Source organism: Crocodylus porosus, unplaced genomic scaffold (genome assembly GCF_001723895.1).
Source record: "Crocodylus porosus isolate Cpor-Errol unplaced genomic scaffold, CroPor_comp1, whole genome shotgun sequence".
NCBI classification, from domain to species: Eukaryota; Metazoa; Chordata; order Crocodylia; family Crocodylidae; genus Crocodylus; species Crocodylus porosus.
Window position 1 is genome coordinate 6,433,287 of NW_017728920.1, and position 18,894 is coordinate 6,452,180.

At 47.4% G+C, this 18,894-nt stretch overlaps 1 protein-coding gene across 4 annotated transcripts in view; it reads right to left on the bottom strand.

Moving 5' to 3' along the window:
• Window positions 1-18,894, bottom strand: part of AIFM2 (apoptosis inducing factor, mitochondria associated 2) — a 29,965-nt gene that overhangs the window by 9,430 nt on the left and 1,641 nt on the right. For 3 of the 4 annotated variants that reach the window (XM_019538530.1, XM_019538527.1, XM_019538531.1), the window contains exons 2-7: window positions 17,574-17,776; window positions 14,513-14,628; window positions 7,015-7,134; window positions 5,240-5,332; window positions 5,030-5,161; window positions 4,651-4,759 (exon numbers count right to left, since the gene is read on the bottom strand). In XM_019538530.1, coding sequence (XP_019394075.1) covers window positions 4,651-4,759; window positions 5,030-5,161; window positions 5,240-5,332; window positions 7,015-7,134; window positions 14,513-14,628; window positions 17,574-17,748 — 745 coding nt within the window. In that variant the 5' untranslated portion in view covers window positions 17,749-17,776. The remainder of the gene's footprint in view (window positions 1-4,650; window positions 4,760-5,029; window positions 5,162-5,239; window positions 5,333-7,014; window positions 7,135-14,512; window positions 14,629-17,573; window positions 17,777-18,894) is intronic. The other variant, XM_019538529.1, reaches the window with a different exon arrangement.

An 18,894-nucleotide genomic window follows, 5' to 3' on the forward strand; every position in this document is an offset into this window, starting at 1 on the left:
ATGGCACTGTCCGCAGGGCCCCCCCAAAGCACAGGGTCCAAGGCAGTCACCCCGATTCACCCCTCCTATGGACAGCCCTGCAGGACCAGATGACCCCATCTGAGCATGCTGAATGAACTAGCCGAAGTCATTGCAGAACTGCCGGCAAACCGCTTTGAGAATTCATGGTGCTCAGGAGAGGTCCCAGAAGACTGGAAGAAGGCCAATGTTGGACCCAACTTCAAGAAGGGGAGGAGAGAGGACCCAGGGAACTACAGGCCAGTTGGCCTGACCTCAACCCCAGGAAAAATCCTTGAAAAAATTTCTCAAGGAGTCTACATGTGATAAGCTAGTAGAAGGCAAAATTCTGAATGACAGCCAACATAGTTTTGTCATGGGTAGGTTGATTCTGACTCACCTCATCTCCTTCTACAACCAGGTTACTCTCCCTTACCAGAATAAGTGAGATGAAGTCAACATCATTTACTTGGACTTTAGGAAGGCCTTTGACTTGGTGTACCATGAGGCTCTCAAGGTAAAACTAGGGGGACTATGGGCTCAACAATTCAATCATCAAATGGGTGGGAAACTTGCAGGGATGGTAGCCCCTTCTGAGGGCATGAAGCCTGTGGCAGGAAGCCACCTTTGTTTCTTCCCAAAATCTCTGCTCTGTGACAATTTGATTAGGATGGGCCCAGCAGAAGAGACAGACCTTTACCCTATCTCTTTGGGTAACCTGAGATGGATACATTCCTGAGGGAGGGGGGAAACCTGCTCCCTCTGCCTACCTGAATGGTATCAGTTACCTGGGTGAGGGGCTTTTACCTGGTGGGCTAGAGTCTGCCCGGCAACCAGTGATGTATTTCAAATTGGTTGGCTGACAGCCAACAGGTGCTGGCCTCCATTGGACCAGGTGAATGAGGTCACAGGGGCTATATAAGTTAAGACTGCCCAGGAGGAGGGGGCAGCAGCCATGCAGGGCACTCAGACTTACAGAGGAGCTTTACCATCTGAAATGGGCTCTCTCCCCCATAACTCATGAGTGAGGAACGGGCTGCCTCCAGAGGGAATCTCCAACAGCCTCGGGATGATGCTTGTGTGTAAGCTACTCAGGATCTGGTTAGCTGTATAGCTGGCAGTAACTCAGATGCATGATCAAAAGGCTACCTCAGCCAAACTGTTTTGCTCTATGGGATTTCTATGATATTACTCTATCTTGTACCCTATTTTCACCCTACCCCTGTAATCAATAAAGTTCTCCTTTGTGACCGGTGTAGTAGACTTATTGCGGGGTGGGTCTAAATTATGCCTAAGAGGCCCCTTAGGTCTGCGGACTAAGGGAGATTTTTCCTTTTTGACCCCCGACTTGGGGAAGTGCCCCAAGTGCCTGTACTGGGTTGAGTACCTGTAGGACTATTAGGCCTGTGTTTCCCCGAGGACACAGGGCCAAGAGAGTCCCTTCTCAGGGTGGTGGCAGCTTATGTTACCTCCAGGCTAGCAAGTGTGCTCCAGGAAGGGGGTCAGCCGGATGGCAAGGCACCCCTAGGGAGGCACTTGGAGCCTGGAAGGTGGTCGAGAGCAGGGAGGTGGGTGGCCCAACACAGGAGCGCCCCCGACTGGCCCGCCACAAAGTCTGCCAAGTGTCAAGGAGATGGGTGCAGGGGTTTCTAGGAAACTGCATTTCAGGCTGCTGACAAGCAGGAGCTGGGGAGCAGGAGTAGCATCCTGTGATCCAGCAGGCCAATCAGGGGCCTGCATGCCCAGGAGGAGTCTGGCAGAGCCCCCGCAGCCCTCCTGGGGGTGCGGGCAGGCCCTGGTCTGCCTGCTGGATCACAGGACGCTGCTCCTGCTGCCCGAGACCCAGAGCTGAGGAATTCAGCCTGGCTGGGAGAAGCGCCTCCTCCAGCCCAGTTGAGTTCCCAGCTGACAGCAGCGCTGGGCAACTCAGCCAGGCTGCAGGAAGGGCTTCCTCCAACCCATCTGAGTTCCCCAGCACTGCGATCAGCCCAGTGCTTTCCCATGTCTCCCACCACCTGGCTGGCTGTTTCAAAATTCAAAACGTTTTGACTTGCATTGTTTCATTTCGAAGCTATTTCAAAGCCCTTCGTTTCATTTCAATTTCACTGTTTCGAGCTTGAAACAAGTCGAAACAAAACAGCCACCGAAGCTTCACACAGCCCCAGCAGGCACCTACCCTGGAAATCTTCAAAAGGAGACTGGACGCACACCTTGCTGGGGCTATTTGACCCCAGTCTTTCCTGCCCAGAGCAGGGGGCTGGACTCAATGATCTCATGAAGTCCCTTCCAACCCTAAACTTCTGTGAATCTGTGAAACAGGGATGCAATTTTCCTCTTCTATGAAAATGCAACCAAATTTGGCCAACTTATAAGGCTCTTAAAAAGTCTCCATTTTACTATGTATTTATCGAAGTTCTCAGGGGAAAGGAACATATTTCTCAGGGGGAAGGAACATATTTTGGAAGGAACATATTTTGTGCTCATGAAATAATTTAATTTATTCCTCACAAAAGTCAGAAGCTAATATGCTGCTAAGAAGGGAACCACGCTCTCAGTTTACTGCTGCTGTCAGTGCAGAGAATTCTGTTTTGCACCATCAGTGACACTTCCTTCAGATGTACATTTTCTCATATAATTGGGAACATTCATCCTCACCTCAGCTGCCTCACTTCTAGAACTGTAGGCTGAACAAATGCACATTATCTCTATCCTCTGTTTAGTTTTTTGTTGTTTTTCTCTCAAACTGCTATAGAGGATTCAAGCTCTTGCTTCTCATGGGATTGAGATCACTCTAGAAATTTATTTTACACAACTTCAGATGATCCACCTCCCCTGCCACCCTGTAACAGCATTGTCTCTAGGGGTGGCCATGAAGCCCCTGGAGTCCCTTCAACCTTTACCCACTCTGGTCTCTGTGGGCAGTCATTCACTCACCACACCTTTACGTATTTGCTTTATATAAAAGGGAGGCTGCCCCAGGGCTTCCCCAATCTGCTCTCATTCTAATGACCACCAGGTATCTGTGATTATTGCTTTATGGTCTAATTGCATGGCTCCACCCACCCCTACACCACACTCCATGCCATGCAGGTGCCACCACTCTCTGATATTCTCATCCCCCCCTCCAGGCTCCTGGACCACCTGGTCCCACCTTCAGCCCCTTTCTAGGCTCCTGGACCGTTCTGGTCCCACCCTCAGCCCATCTTGGGGCTCTTGTCTCACTCTCAGCCCCTCTCCGTTTTCCTGGGCCCCCTTACTAAGCCCCCAAGGATCTCTTCCTCCCCATAGTCCCTTTCCAAACCTCCAGACTGCTGTAGGTTGTTCTCTCTGTGCTGACATTCAGAAATTACAGCCATCACACTTAGGAGATGTTCCTTCAGCAGCCTCCGGGATCTTACTGCTGTTTCAGTTCAGGGCATGGGCTTATATCTGGTCTAAGCCCAGCCTTCCTCCTGGGTCAGATGACTACACAATCAGCCCTGGCCACACTTGTAGGCTGATTCTGAAGCATGGTCCCTAATTGCCTTCCTGCTGCACCTGCAGCCCGCCTCAGCCACAGCCTGCCTGCTCCTAAAGTAGCAGAAGCTCCAAGCCTCTTGCTACATATCCCCAAAAAACCAAAACCACCAATCAGGCAAATGTTGAATCTCATTACAGAAACAGTTCCTTGTTCTTTTACTAAGTCTTGGGAATGCTGGGAAGAGTACAACAAACCTCGCTTCACTTTTAGACCAACTAAGAGTATAAAAGGTAGCTGTAAAGTATCTGATGTAACAGCTATTAAATGGTATGAAAGCAGTGTCAGGGTACGGACACACACCCATTTTTAGTTCTACGAAGTGTTGGTACACTTCTCATGTTTTGTTTTTGTTGAGATACCATAGTGCTACAAAAATAAAATACTATGCAGATGTGCACGTATGCAGTCCCCAGACTGGAGCACTACAAAAAGTGTGCTCTCCAGCAAGAAGGAAATAAAGCAGCTGCTTCTTGGGTCCTCTCACCCCGAAGAGAGCTCATCAGTGAGGCATCCATAGCAGAGAGGCTGCCTCCAGCTGATGCCCATGTACAAGAAAGCCCCTGTTCAGACTGAACAATTAAATGTGACACTATAAAATGTAGCGTTACAGAAGAGTTCTTCTTTGAAAGAGGACATTTTTGTGGCAAAAGCCATCATTTTTGTGGCACTACAAATAGCCTGGACCAGGGCTGGATTAACCCTTTAGTGGGCCCTAGATAAACAATCTCATGGGACCCAGGCCAGTCGAGGCCCCCCTCCCACGCTGGTGCTGCCACCCATGGGGAGTGGGGCTTGGAGCCACAGCTAGGAAGCAGCTGCAGCAGCACCGAGGCCAGTGGAGGGGAGGGGAAGGGAAAGGGAGGTGGATGGAGCCATTCACCCCACCACTGTGAAGGCCTGGGGCCCCGTGTCACTCAGAGCCCTAGACATGTGCCTAGTTTCCCCATTAATTAATCCAGCCCTGGCCTGGACATACAGACACTCATTTTTGTAGCAGTTATAGTTCTATAAAAGTAAGGCATGTCCTTACTCTGAGACACTTAGGTGCCTTGCAGGAAAGGGATTTGAAATGGGGAAAACTGAAAGACTCAATCTGAATCAGAGAAGCATTGAAGAAAAGGTTAAGAACTTACTTAACAAGATATGCACTCCCTTCCTAAAGAGAATCTCTTTCACCTCCTGCCGGACACATGGTAGAAGTTCTACATCAGCAAGTGCCATTTTTGAATGAATAAGAGTGATCTGTGGAGACAATGTAAAAATAACTACAGACAGTGTCAAGGGAGGAAAAGGTATCAGACAGAACCAGAAATAAGCCCTTAATATGAAGTGTGATAAGCATGTTTTCTTCTGCTTGCTGGGAAACAAAGCCATAGATAAGCCTTAGGTAGATTGCTGGTCTGCAGTATGCATTTCCAGGTACAAAGGCAGAATAGGGAAGAAAAGGGGAGGAGAAGACCAATGGAAAGGCTGTAAACAATTCTCCTTCCAGTCACTTCCAGCTGCCAGCACTGTAGGACAGTGGGCTGTGAGGTTGCTCAGAGCTGCTTCAGGTCTAGCCTTGATAAACAGGAGGCACTGGGAATCAGTCACTGTCAGGGACTTCATAGCTACTGAAATCCCAACCTCCTCTGGCAGGAAGCATTGCAGAAGAACAAAAAGTTTAAGGCAACAAGAACAATCGCAGATGGGGTATTTAATCACATAATCCATTTCTAGTACCTCTTTGGCTGGGTATTCTGTTTTGATCTCTGCTGCCATCTCTACTCCAGCAGCACCACCTCCCACTACCACGATACGTGAAGATTTCTGGACCTTTCAAAACCAAAAACAAATAAACAAAGTCACCTTGTGATGTTACAGGACTTCAAAAGTCACAGCAAACTGGGGAAGGGAAGCGTTCATCCAGCAACACCCCAGCATCTTTCATGATTTATTGCAAGCTCTCTTCCTTAGTAAAACTGAATCATTGCAGGAACTGCCACAGTGAACAGTCAGCTTGTCTCCATGCTCCAGAAGGAGAGCTGTCCCTCTGAAGGTTGTTTGAGGGTCACCAAAGATATCCCCCCCCTCCACACACATACATCCACAAGCCACTTACACTTGAAAATTGCCAATGTAACTGAACTGAATGGCTACCAGTCCTTTCCTAGGACTCTGGCGTATCAACCAATGCTTTCTACAGAAACACAAGGAAGAGGATTGTTTGTGTATTTACACAGCAGTGACCCACTCCTAGCTTATAGCATACTGATGCAGCCCCAGGCACATTGAGAAATAGGTTCAGAGCTTCAGTCAATATATATCTCAGAGTGGTTTACAGCAAATTTGAATTGGAAGATTTATAGAAACAAGCCTGAAAAAAGCAAAACTGAACCTGTTCGGGATGCAGGAATACATATTTTTAAATTATGGAATTCCACTGTAAGTGTGAGTAATCAGAAAGATTATAAGACTACCCAATTTTCTTTTACACATGCCCCCAAATATACACACACACACACAATTTTTGGAAGGCTCCAAGAAAGGAAAATAAAAATAAAGTTTTACCCTGGAGTATGGGTAAGTACCAGAGGTTTGGGGTGTGCAGGACTAGGGGCCATAAGGTACAGTAGGACTCGACCTATCACACCAGTGCTAGGTTCAACTCTAAGCACTGGCTCTGAGACCACGTGCCTACTCTGGAGCCACAAGCTGGGTCCAGGGTCACATGCTGGGTTGGACCTGGCACTCTGGTCTGGATATGGACCAACTCTGCACATCATCCCAACCTGGCATGGGTCCAGAAATATGGTGGCTGGAAGGAAGGGTGGGGGGGGGGCAGGGAAACAGTGGCAGCATTAGCTGTTGTGGCTCCCAGAGCCATAAGGTATTTTCTCACATATAACATGCACTCCAATTTTTCCCAGCTCGTTTTGGGGTAAGACATGCGAGTATATTCCAGAAAATATGCCCTGTTGCAAGACAAAAGGGAAGTGGCTGCTATGCAGCCAGGAAAGTCCAGGATGATCATCAGCCCTGGTTTAAAAAACATCCTTCAACCTTAATTACATCAAGGACGTAGGTTTCTCCTTCTCTTCTAGGGATTAGCTCCCAACTGCTCACCAAGGTGATCCAACCATCTTGTCCAAGCGTAGCTCTGAATAGGTAGTATGGTCACTCAAACTATTATGCATTACAAAGAGGTCTGAATCAATGGTGAACTGTTCACCAGCACTCCAACCCAAAATATTTTGATTATGGCAAACAGAACACTATAGGATATATTTTCCATTGGTCCCACTCCTTGGTCTGACACCATGTAACACCGTTCTGTTGGCTCCCTCTTGGATCCAGACACCTCTGCTACTGTTTCTCTATTGCTCGCTTATTCCCCCTAAACACCAAACTCGGGTGCTTCCAACATTCTTTAATTCATCCTCCCTGGTTTCTTACCAAACCTGCAACAATGTAACCAAACCTCCCACCATATTTTCAACAAAAGTCTTCAATCCTACCTCTTTGACCATGTCTTCATAGGTATGAATGGCAGTTTCCATGTCAATAATCTGGTTAAACTTCCCAGGGAAAGGCCCATCGCTGCCTGTAGCAAGAATGAGATGGGAATAGGAAATCTCCTGGGGAGAGAAAAGGTGGAACAGGATGTTAGGCTTCATTTTAAGAAGTCCAGGATAAGGGAGCCACTTCCTGGGCAGTGTTCTGGTATTATGTCTCCTCCATCACTTGCATCAAAACTGTGATGCAACCCTCTAAGACAGCTTTGCAGGATTAATGTATTCAGAGAACTCAGAATAAAGTTGACAGGACACGATCTGAACACACCGATAGGAACCAGATGAGTCTGAACATGTAATGGAGTGTTACAGCTTTCTCTCTCAGGCTGATGACCTATAAAAGATGTGTTTTGTGGACTCAGGCTAAGCTGTAGCACCCAACTATGCACATCACAAAAAGTTTGTTTTTTTTTTGTTTGTTTTTTTTTAAACATTTTATTAGAAAAACTGACACTATCAAACACATTAAGAAAAACAACAAAGAAACGAAACCCACCTGAGGTTTCACAAAGTTAATACAAACTCACTTTCACAAAATTTCCTAACATTCACAGAAGAAACAATACCACTTGTGACTTACTGAAAACCCCATTTAGAAATCATTTAACTTGCTTCTTATATAATTCCAAGTTCCCTCACCCACTCTTGGAGCCCCTTATCCATTTTATCAGAGGGGGGAAAAAAAAAAAAAACAGGCACTATTAAAACACATTGTGGAACCAGGATCCCACCTTATTACATAATATTCACATATTCAATGTCGCATTCGACCTGCTGAAAATGCCATTCAGGGAACAACTTATCTATTGTTCTGATATAACAAGAGTTCCCCCCTTGATACCAAACCAAAAAAAAGGATGAGAAGCCCCCCCCCACCCTTGCTGGCAAATATGCTGTCCCTTAAACTATCCTATGCCTACGCGGGGCTGAAACAACCCTCTGAAGTCCAGCCCTTCCCATGGCGTTGTATCCCCTCCTTGCGTTACAAGTGGCTCCTTTTTGGCACCCTCAGCTGACAGGCTAGGGCAGCAGTGGGCAATTATTTCAGGTGGAGAGCTGCTTACCCAGTTTTGGCAAGCTGTCAAGGGCTGCATGGGTAGCCCTGCCCCTTGACAGGTGCCCCACCCCCTGGTCACCATCTCGGGACCAATGTCTCAGGACCAGCACTGGCAGGACCCAGAGTGGGGCACAGGCTGGCAGGGGTCTGGAGCCAGGCTGGACTGCACCAGCAGGGAGAGGGAGGAGCTGGCCCAGCTCCATAAAGTCCCTGCCAGCCAGGACCCTGTACCCCTTCTGCCTTGCTCTGGGCCCCGCCAGCGCTGGCCCCAGGACATTGGTGTGTGTCCCACGCTCCCGTGCCTGCTCACTCCCAGTACCCCACGCTCCACAGCAGGGAAGGAGCTGGTGCTGAGTGTGGGAAAAGTGGCTCCTCACCCACCCTGTGGCTGGTGCTCCCTGCACACAGGGCAGGCACAGGCCGCCCCACCCTCCCCTGCACTCAGCACCAGCTTGTAACCCACCCCTGCTGTCAGCCTGGGTCCCATGCTGGCTCCGGGCTCACCTATCGGGGCTGTGCCACAGTGGCAGCAGCTGCAGCTCCCACATTTGATGTGCTGGGCAGCGCTTGCCACCGCCACATCTGGACTGCCTAGTGTGTGAGCTGTGGGCGGGTGGCAGCAGCAGCAAACACTGCTAAGTACAGCAAGCACGGGGGCTGCAGCTGCTCCTGCCAAGGCGCAGCCCCAATGGGCAAGACCAGAGCTGGCATGGGGCCCAGGCTGGCAGCAGGGATGGGTGACAAGCTGGTGCTGAGCGCAGAGAAAAAGCAGCCCCTCACCCGCCTCATGCTGCAGCCACTCACAGCCTGCGTGGGGTTGCCTGTGCCTGCTCAGGACAGCCCCGCGCAGGTTACAAGCAGCTGCAGCAGGGAGCGCAGGCCATGCAGCAGGCAAGGGGACGCTTTTCCCTGCATTCAGCTTTTTCCCTGGGCTCCTTCCCTGCCAGAGGTCCCGCCCACCCCCCTCCCTTACCTGAGGTTCTGGCACCAGTGCAGCCATGTTGTCCCAGGCCAGAAGCCCCTCCTGGGACTTCCGGCTGGGGGGTGGGGCCAAGCGGGCCCTGCTGTTGCGGGACACTGCCAGGCTTCCCCTGGGTCCTACTGCCCCTGGTTCCTGTCATTTTTTACAGGAACCAAGGACAGATCAATATTAATTTTCTAAATTTCTGAGGAGCCCTGCGGGCCGGAAAGAAAGGCCTCGTGGGCCGGATCTAGTGGTGGGGGTCCACTACAGACGCCCCAACCAAGGGCAGGAGCTAAACTGGGAATTTTCAGGCCAGCTTACAGAGGCACTTAAGGCAAGGGATGTAGTTGTCATGGGAGATTTAAATTACCCGGACATCGGATGGGAGGAACAGTCAGCCAGGTCGGACCGTTCCAGGAGGTTCCTGGCTGAGATACAGGACCTCCACTTAATTCAGGAGGTGCACAGTCCCACCAGAGGAAATGCCCTGTTGGACCTGGTCCTGGCCACAGGTGACAAGCTGGTAAGGGGCCTCCAGGTCCTTGAGCACCTGGGTGATAGCGATCATCGCTTGCTGGAATTCACCATCCAGCGCAGGGTGTCAAAAGCCTGCAGCAAGGCGGTAGCCCTAGACTTCAAGAGGGCCAGCTTCAACGAGTTGAGATCAGTGGGAGAGGTGCTGGGGTTCTCAAGAGCAGGGGAACTCAGTGCCCAAGATGAAGGGTCATTCCTTAAGGAGACGATACTCCAGGCCCAAGGGGTGACCATCCCAACAGGAAGCAAGGGGGGCAGGAGTGCCCGTAAGCCCCCCTGGCTCACCAAGGGTGTACGGGAATGCCTGATTGCCAAAAAGGTGGCGTACAACCGGTGGAAGGTGGGGGGGTGCTATCTCCAAAGAGGAGTATACCTCCTCTGCTCAGGCCTGTAGGGGGGCTGTCAGGAAAGCTAAGGCAGACTTAGAGCTAGGACTTGCGTCCAAAATCAAAGATAACAAAGAGTCCTTTTTCAAATATGTAGGGAGGATGAAGAAAGCATAGGGATATGTGGGACCCCTGCAAGATCCTCTGGGCAATCTGATGGTTGTGCCAGAGGATAAAGCAGACCTCTTTAACCAATTCTTCACCTCCATTTTCTTGTCCAGGGACTGGGACTTCCCCACCGTGGTGCAAGATGGACTTGACGGGAATGCCTCCAGACCTCAGGTTGGGGAGAACCGGGTTAGAGAGCTTCTGGAGGGGCTGGATGTGTTCAAATCAGCAGGTCCAGATGCTCTCCACCACAGGGTGTTGAGGGAGCTAGCAGGGGTTATTTCAGGGCCCTTGGCACGGCTTTACGAGCGCTCCTGGTGCTCGGGCCAGGTGCCAGATGATTGGAAGATAGCCAACGTGGTCCCCATATTTAAAAAAGGGAGGAGGGAGGACCCGGGGCAACTACAGGCCCAGTCTTACCTCAATCCTAGGGAAGCTCTTTGAGAAGATCATCTTGGAGCACATCTGCGATGGGCCGGCCTCAGAGATGATGCTCAAGGGCAACCAGCACGGTTTCATTAGGGGCAGGTCATGTCAGACCAACCTGATTGCCTTTTACGATCAGGTCACAAAAGCCTTGGATGCGGGTGTTGCCATGGATGTAGTCTTTCTGGACTTCAGCAAGGCCTTGGCACCATTTCCCACCCCATCCTCATTAAAAAATTGGGCGACTGTGGCATTGATGCCTACACAATCAGATGGATTGCAGATTGGCTGAAGGGCTGCACTCAGAGGGTGGTGGTGGACAGGTCATATTTGACCTAGGGAGAAGTGGGCAGCGGAGTCCCCCAGGGCTCAGTCCTTGGGCCCACGCTGTTCAATTTCTTTATCAGTGATTTGGAAGACGGGGTGAAAAGCACCCTGTTTAAATTAGCTGATGATACCAAAATTTGGGGTGAGGTGAGCACACTAGTAGGGAGGGAAAGACTGCAGCAAGACCTGGATAGGTTGCAGGGGTGGGCTAGCAAAAACAGGATGCACTTCAATAATGACAAGTACAGGGTGCTGCACTTGGGCAGCAGTAACCAGCAGCACACTTATAAGATGGGAAACTCCCTTCTTGAGAGCACGGAGACAGAAAGGGATCTTGGAGTCATTACTGACTCCAAGATGAACATGGGCCGACAATGCGAGGTCACGGTTGGCAGGGCTAACTGGACCATGTCATGCATCCACAGGTGCATCTCTAGCAGGGCCAAGGAGGTGATCCTCCCCCTCTATGCAACACTGGTCAGGCCACAGCTGGAGTACTGCGTCCAGTTCTGTGCGTCCCACTTCAGGTGGGATGTGGACAACATTAAGAGGGTCCAGAGAAGGGCCACCCGCATGATCCAGGGAAGTTTATATAGCTGTTTCCTGCACTTTAACTACTCTATGCATATTTAAAGGACTTCAGACTCCTTCATTTAGTTGTTTTTACTGGCAGTAAGAGAGTGACCAGCGAGGCTACAAACCTGACGAGACTGGTGCACAGCATTTATTCATGCCTTCTTAAAAATATTTACTCTGCTCCAATCCCTAGCTCACACCCTATGCCAGCTCACTCTGACCACTGAAAAGCTGCCACATACGGCTCAAATGGGCAATGAAGGAATAACAAGCCTCCCAGGCAATGCTTACCAATTAAAGTTTGGGGTATCTACTCAGAATTTCTGTAAGCATTGATCTAAATTTTAAATATGTTGCTTGAAGACTGCATTTTTGCAGTCACCTTTGACAAAGAAGGTAGAAAGCAGAACAAGGCAGCACCTTAGAGACTAACTGGTTTACACACGGATTCACTTTTGTAAGTAACAGCCTACTTATAGAATCATAGAAGATTAGAGTTGAAAGGGACCTCAAAAGGTCATCTAGTCCAACCCCCTGCTCAAAGCAGGACCATCCTTAGCCAGATCATTTCAGCTAGGACTTTGTTGAGTCAGGCCTAAAAAACCTTCAAGGATGGAAATTTCACCATGTCTCCAGGTAATCCATTCCAATGCTTCAGCACTCTTCTAATGATAATATCCAACTTAAACTTCCCTTGCTGAAGCTTGAGACCATTGTTCCTTGTCCCGTCATCTGTCACCACTGACAGGTAGTTGAAGGTTGCTATCAAGTTCCCCCTCAGTACTCTCTTCAGCAGACTAAATAAGCCCAGTTCCCTCAGACCCTCCTCATAAATGATGTGCCCCAGCCCCATTATAACTTTTGTTGCCCTCTGTTGGACTCTCTCCAACCTGTCCACATCCTTTCTGTAGTGGGGGACCCAAAACTGGACACAGTACTCCAGGTGAGACCTCACTAGTGCAAATACTTCTTCAGATGCTATGCCTCTCTGAACCAGCTAGTCTCTAATAAGGCTAGAAAGAAACTTTGCATTTGTGCCTGGGCAAGTTGCCTATCTGTCCCAGAATAAGACTATCCTGGGATTGGTGTGTATATATACACTGCCCTTCTAATCAGGGTGTAGTGAGCAGCTGAAAGTAGTGCCACTTTTCTGCCATTGATTCAATAATGTAGTCTTGAGATAATTGTATGGATATACTTTGCAATATCCCAGGATAAACTGTAACTACCTCTTACCCAGGAAACTTTTTTTTACCCCGGACTTATCCCAGGACAACAGAAATGGGATGTCTATGATTTCACTTTACCCCAGGATAAAATAGATGCCATAGTTTTTCCCAGGGTAAATCTCTCAACAATATATCCAAAATTCCAATGCTGGGAGCTGAATTTTCAGTAATCCAAATACCGAAGAACCCAACTTTGGATCCTATGAGTTTATCTGTATTTTATAGGATTCTGTATACTGCAACAAAAGGACAGAGCTTCCAAAACCTTTTGAGAAGCTCTAGATCAGGAGTAGGCAAAATACAGCACATGGACCATACCTGGCCTGCCAATTGATTCTATCTAGCCTGCAGATAAGTTCTGGGTAGACCTGTATCACATTAGTTAGCATGTTAATAAATGCTATTATTTTGATTAAGTGTGGAAACATGAAGGATCATTTATACTATAAATGGCATAACAATTTTTAAGTATTGCTGTTGTTAAACACAATGGGCATCTACACACATGATGGAGCTCTGCTTCAACCTGTGCTAATTAGCATGCATCAGAGCATGTTACTTAGCATGCTCCAGCAGCCTCTGCATCACATATATTCAGTGCCCCCATGGTTCAAAATGGCAGGGGGTCACTTTAACTAAAGCTCATCAAACCATTTACTTAAGTCACCCACACTGCAATTTTGAAGCATGGGACTCTGAACACTTGTGATACTGCAGGTGTTTTAATTAGAGCAGCTGAGAGCCACTCTAATTAAAGCATTCTCCCCTACCCCCCCAGCACATATATAAATGTCCAATCAATTTTCTGTGCCGTCCCAAAAGCTCACCAAAACTAATTAAGTGGCACTCCAGCCCAAATAGTTACCTACCCCTGCTGTAGATCAAAATAATCTGTTTGCAAACTCTAGGCCAGCAGTTTGCAATGATGGTTCTTTTGAGGAGGGGGCAAAGCAATAAGCACTAGCTCTTCCCTGGCTGGCTCCTATGCAAAAGGCAAGTGGAGGCTCATCTCTTCCTGGCTCCAGTGCAGAGATAAACTCATGCTTGTTCCTGCCAGCCCCATGTGAGCAGCTAAGTGCAGGTTCATCCATGCTTAGTTCCAGTGCTAGCTGCTAAACCCATAATTATCCCTGCCCTACAAGGAGCTAAGTGCTTACTCCGAGCCCTACCCCTCCACAGTGCTGCACCAGGAGTTAAGTGTTGCAGTAAATACGTTTGTCATCGAAATGGGGCACTGCTCAATTCACAGGAGTTACGGAGGTATCTCAGGAGCCTAGAGAGACTGAGAACCACTGCTCTAGACAAATTAAGACACAGAGGCAATTATATAAACCAGACCAGGCTTTTGACTGTATCCAGTGTGTACATTCAGTTATATGGGATGTGTACAAATAGGACAACATTAGGGAGACACCACATCCCTCCAGTAGTTTTCACAGTTACCTTGCTTTCTTGGAATGATGTTTCAGGCAAGATCAGGTGTCCCAGAAAGAAGAAAACCTAAAATACTCAACAATTCCTTTATCTCTCTCACCTGCTAGTTTAGACTGAGTTATTCAAAGGCCAGATGGCCACTTTAAAACCTTCTAATTCAGACTCTTCCAGTCATGTAATAGAAAAGAATAGTAAATGACCAATCAAAAATATCTAACATAGCTTGGGTTTCACATACTGAATTCTTACAGGAGACAGGTTGACCAATCCAAATAAAAACCCTGCAAAGAAATTCACAATTTAACACCTCAAACACTACATGAGAGGGAGTATTTACTTCACAAATACAGCACATAATTTATTCATTGCATGTCATGTAGTCAGTTCTGGACACACTCACCTTACCATCATTCAACAAAACTTGGGTTTTTTCTAGGTCTATTCCAACCACCTTGGCTTGTCGAAAGCTACTTCCAAAACTCACAGAATAAGAAATGAAAGTTTTCTTGGCAAATCCTGGAATTAAAAAAGGAGGAAGAAGTTAATGCTACTTCTGTATTAGTAAAGAATATAAGAAGTTACAAAGAAAGTAGGGAACTAGGAAGTTCATCTTCCACTACATCTCCAGTAATCCAGTTCCAATGATCCTCTTTTAGTTGTGAGGTTTAGGTTTTATATATTTCCTGGACCCAGGGCTGTCCCAAAGGAGCAACCACCCTGGGCCCTGCACTATGGGTGACCCTGCAGAGCTGGTCAGAGCAGCGGCTCCGCATCCAACTGCTCACTACCAGCCCCCTGTGCTGCCACCACCACCAATGGCGGCAGCAGCTTCTTTGGATCCAGGGCCTGTGGGATCGGAGCAAGGGCAGGGCCCCGCATGGGCTGATTTGCCCCGGGCCCCGCACCCTGCTCAGGTCGGCTCTGCCTAGACCATCACAGCTACAACAGTACTTCAACCCTCCATTAGTTCTAAATTCTTGCTTAAATTATTGCACAGAATACTACCCGATCCATGGCACCTGTCTCCTGAGGCCTATTTTCTCTATCCAATATAAAATCCCAGAAATTTTTACCTCAGCTGACAACTGAAGACATAGCCATACAATAAAATATCATTTAGAATCAAATGAGGTTGAAGCAAGAGTTTTGGTTTTCTTATAAATATACAAGCCTGCAAGGCAAAACCATATTAACGTCTATCATCCATGTTAGCTTTAGGGATGAAGGTCAGTATCGTTTAAATTGAAAATCCATGGACTACTAGAATATAAAAAGGTTGGAGACCGCTGGTTTAAGTGGGAAATCACCTTTGGCATTTAGAAGCAACCCAAGATCTACCATGCACCGCTGCCCTTCCCCCCACCCCAGATTAAGGCAGAGGGAGAAAAAAAATTATTTGGGGCACGCCTCCCCAGCATGTAAATCCCACTCGGCCAAGGCCCCACTCAATTTACCCCTGCTCCTGCCTCTGCGGCACTGCCCCTCACCATGGTGGCCTTGATCTAGCCCCTGCTCCTTCCCTCCCCCACAGACTGACCTGCTGGGCTGGAGCGTGGATGTGCACGCACACCAGCTCTCATCCCCCCACCCCAGCCTCGAATCGACTCCAAGAGGCTCCAAGATCTACCACAAGAGGCTCTGAGATCTACTGGTGGATCAAGATTCACTGGTTGGTGACTACTGATATAAACACTGATACCAAAAAAATTGAAGATCGATGTCTGGAGAAGTGATGGGCTCATCTGCAGCGAGCTTCTGAATGAAAGACTTGGAGAACAACTGTGTTAGTGTTTCTGCTTGTACTGCTAACAGCAACCAGATGAAAATACTGGGAGACATTGAGAAACATTCCCTGCCAGATTATTCAGTTTTAATGCAGATCTAAATTTGGCCTAGTATAATTTGGCAGAGTCTTTTGGGGTTTTTATGGTTTAAGTTAAGTCCGGGACCAAACCAGAGTATTTGCTCTCTGTGTAGAAGGAAAAGAGAGAGAGAAGGGTAGTCAAGGTACTTTTCTTAATAGTGACCACCTAGTTTTAAAACATGCTCAGACACAGAGGGTGAACCAGCTACTAGTCACATCTTATACCGGTACAGCATGTCTACAGTGTGGGGTTTGCCTGGGTCCAGTTATATTAGTGTTGCTAATTCCCAATGTTCATTAAGTCATGGCTCAGTTCTGCAACCTCCCACTGCAAAAGAGTTCATTGTCTGGCTTTAACAGCATAACTTTTTTTTTTAATTAAGTTATTGATGTACAGTCCTTTTTGTTTTGACCTCCTGTTTTTGAGCTTTTGATGTTTAAAGATTCGTTTAAACGTGAAGGCTAGATAACATGAGAAACCCATTTTACAGACTTTTTTCTTCTAATCTAAAGAAAGTTATCTCACGTCTCCTGGAAGTTGAACTTATAAATAATGCCAAATACTGCAAGGCCCTTTATAAAGTTTCATAGCCAAGACACCAAGAGAGACAATCCCCCAAATCCTACGGAGTCTCAGCTGCAGAACTCATGACTCAAAAGTACCAAGAAGGATAAAAATGACAAGTTCAAGTGGAACGGTGCTTTCAAGCTTTTGTTTATAATAGTGATCATTAAATCTTGGAAAATGATCCTTCATGTAATTAATGTTAGCACAGCATTCCTATTGCCGGGGAAGCTTAGCTGCTAGGCTGTAGACATTGTATTGATCCTAGGACAAAATGAGGGGACAAAGTGCAAATATACAGAGGCCCATGCCCATTATCCTGGGGTTTGACTTGCATCAGAACTCATCTCTACTTCATAGGTATTTAAATTGGGACAATGGGCTTATACGCCCGTAGGATCCCAGAATGTGTCTTGGTAGAAATCTCTGTTTTTAGCCAAATAAGGAGGTAATAACAGTTTATCCTAAGAAATTTCAGAAGTATGTCTGTAGTTATCCAGGAATTTTATCACTGAATTAATGGCAGAAAAGCAGCAGTGCATTCAGCTCCTCATTAAACCTTTACTAAAAAGAGCAATACGTGTACATGCCAAACATAGGCACAACTTAACTGAGGGCAAATGCAACATTTGTTCCTAGCATATGATTTTGTTTTCAAACACAGAGCTATTGTAATGGCACAACTACGTTTGTGCTGTCACTATTTGTGCTGTCACTAAATCAGGGATTTAAACCTTTGATTTTAGAAGGTAACAATGGTCTCAAATTTTGAGAAGATGCATGATTGGTTTAAATCATGAGCCACTGTCTATTTTGGAATTTTGTCTGTTTTTGACAACATTGTCTACTGTCTTTTTGGAATGGTCATTGAGCCATTGTCTATTTTGGAGTGCTATAAAAAAAGTGTTTGTTTTTTGAAAACTTTGCAGTTCATCTTTCAGCTTGGAGTACCACACCTCTCTGTGAAGTAAATGAATCCCAAGGGACCAGAGATGGTCCACAGACTTTAAGAAAAAACAAATAAGAAGTTACCACTCTCTACAGAGGCTCGGAGGGCAGCAACATTGTGGTGGAAAGCATCTCTCATATCCACAAGAATAAATGGGATTCCCCAGGACTTTAGTTGGCTGGCAGCTGCAATTCCCCCAAAACCACCTCCAACGATCACAACACACACAGAGTCATCCACTGAGAGCTTGGATCCCATCGTGGATGGCAGAACTTCAAGATAAAATCTAAGGTGAAAGAAGAAAAACAAGGTGCCATGAGAATACTTTTCCTGTGGAAACTAATGTCTTAAGACTTGAATATAAAGTGATTAGTACTTGTGTGCAGAAGTCTCTGGAGGCCTGGGGCCTGTGTCAGCAGAATATTTTAAAATATTAATACAAAGCACTTATAGAATATGCCTCCACTGCAATGGCTGGATGCCAACTGTGTGTGTTCTGCAAAATGCTCTTACTTGCCTCTATACAGTATAGCACCTCTTACACACCTGGAGGTCTTCACCCATTATACAACAACATACCAGGCACTTACAAGACAATATTAGTAGCATAGGCTTCTGTTCTGTGCCCAAAAAAAACATATTGGAAGAAATCCCACAGCCCTTAATGTGATTGTCAGCTGCTCTGGGCTTTTGACTACAGTACCTCCCCCCAGTCTCCAAGTTTTAAAAGACAAAATGGCATCTAGATCAGGGGTTGTCAACTGGGGGTACATGCACCCCCATGGGTACTTGGGAAGGCCCTAAAGGGTACACAGGCAGGTGGGGATGGAGCACTGCCACCCACCACACCGCACTACTGCACGTCCTGCCACACGCCACCCCTGTTGCCCATCCGGCCACATGCCACCCCTCCCCTGCACACCACCCCTGCTTCCTGTTCAGCTACTGGGGGTATACATATTAAAAAAGGTTAAAAACCCCTGATCTAGATAACAGAAAATATAGGGTAGAGCTGTGAGAAACCTAGCTGTCATTAAGATTCCTCCTCTTACAGCTCTCTGCTAAAGTGTAACCCAGCAGCAAAGCAAAGCAAGAAGGGAGACCACTCAGTAGTACAAGACCTCCATCTCCATTTCCTACATTTCACCAAAGCAATAGCATCCACTTCCCTCCTTAATATTTTTAGTGAGTCCCTGGGGAGGGAGAAACAGAAGTGCACCATTTCTCCCTCAAAGATAGGGTAGGAGGGAACAGAGCAATGAAGACAGCATCAGAAGTTCCTCCAAAGAGAAGAGCAAATCATAGTTTCATAGTTTCTCGGGTCAGAAGGAACCCGAGTAGATCATCGAGTCCGACCCCCTGCCATGGCAGGAAAGAGTACTGGGGTCAAACGACCCCAGCAAG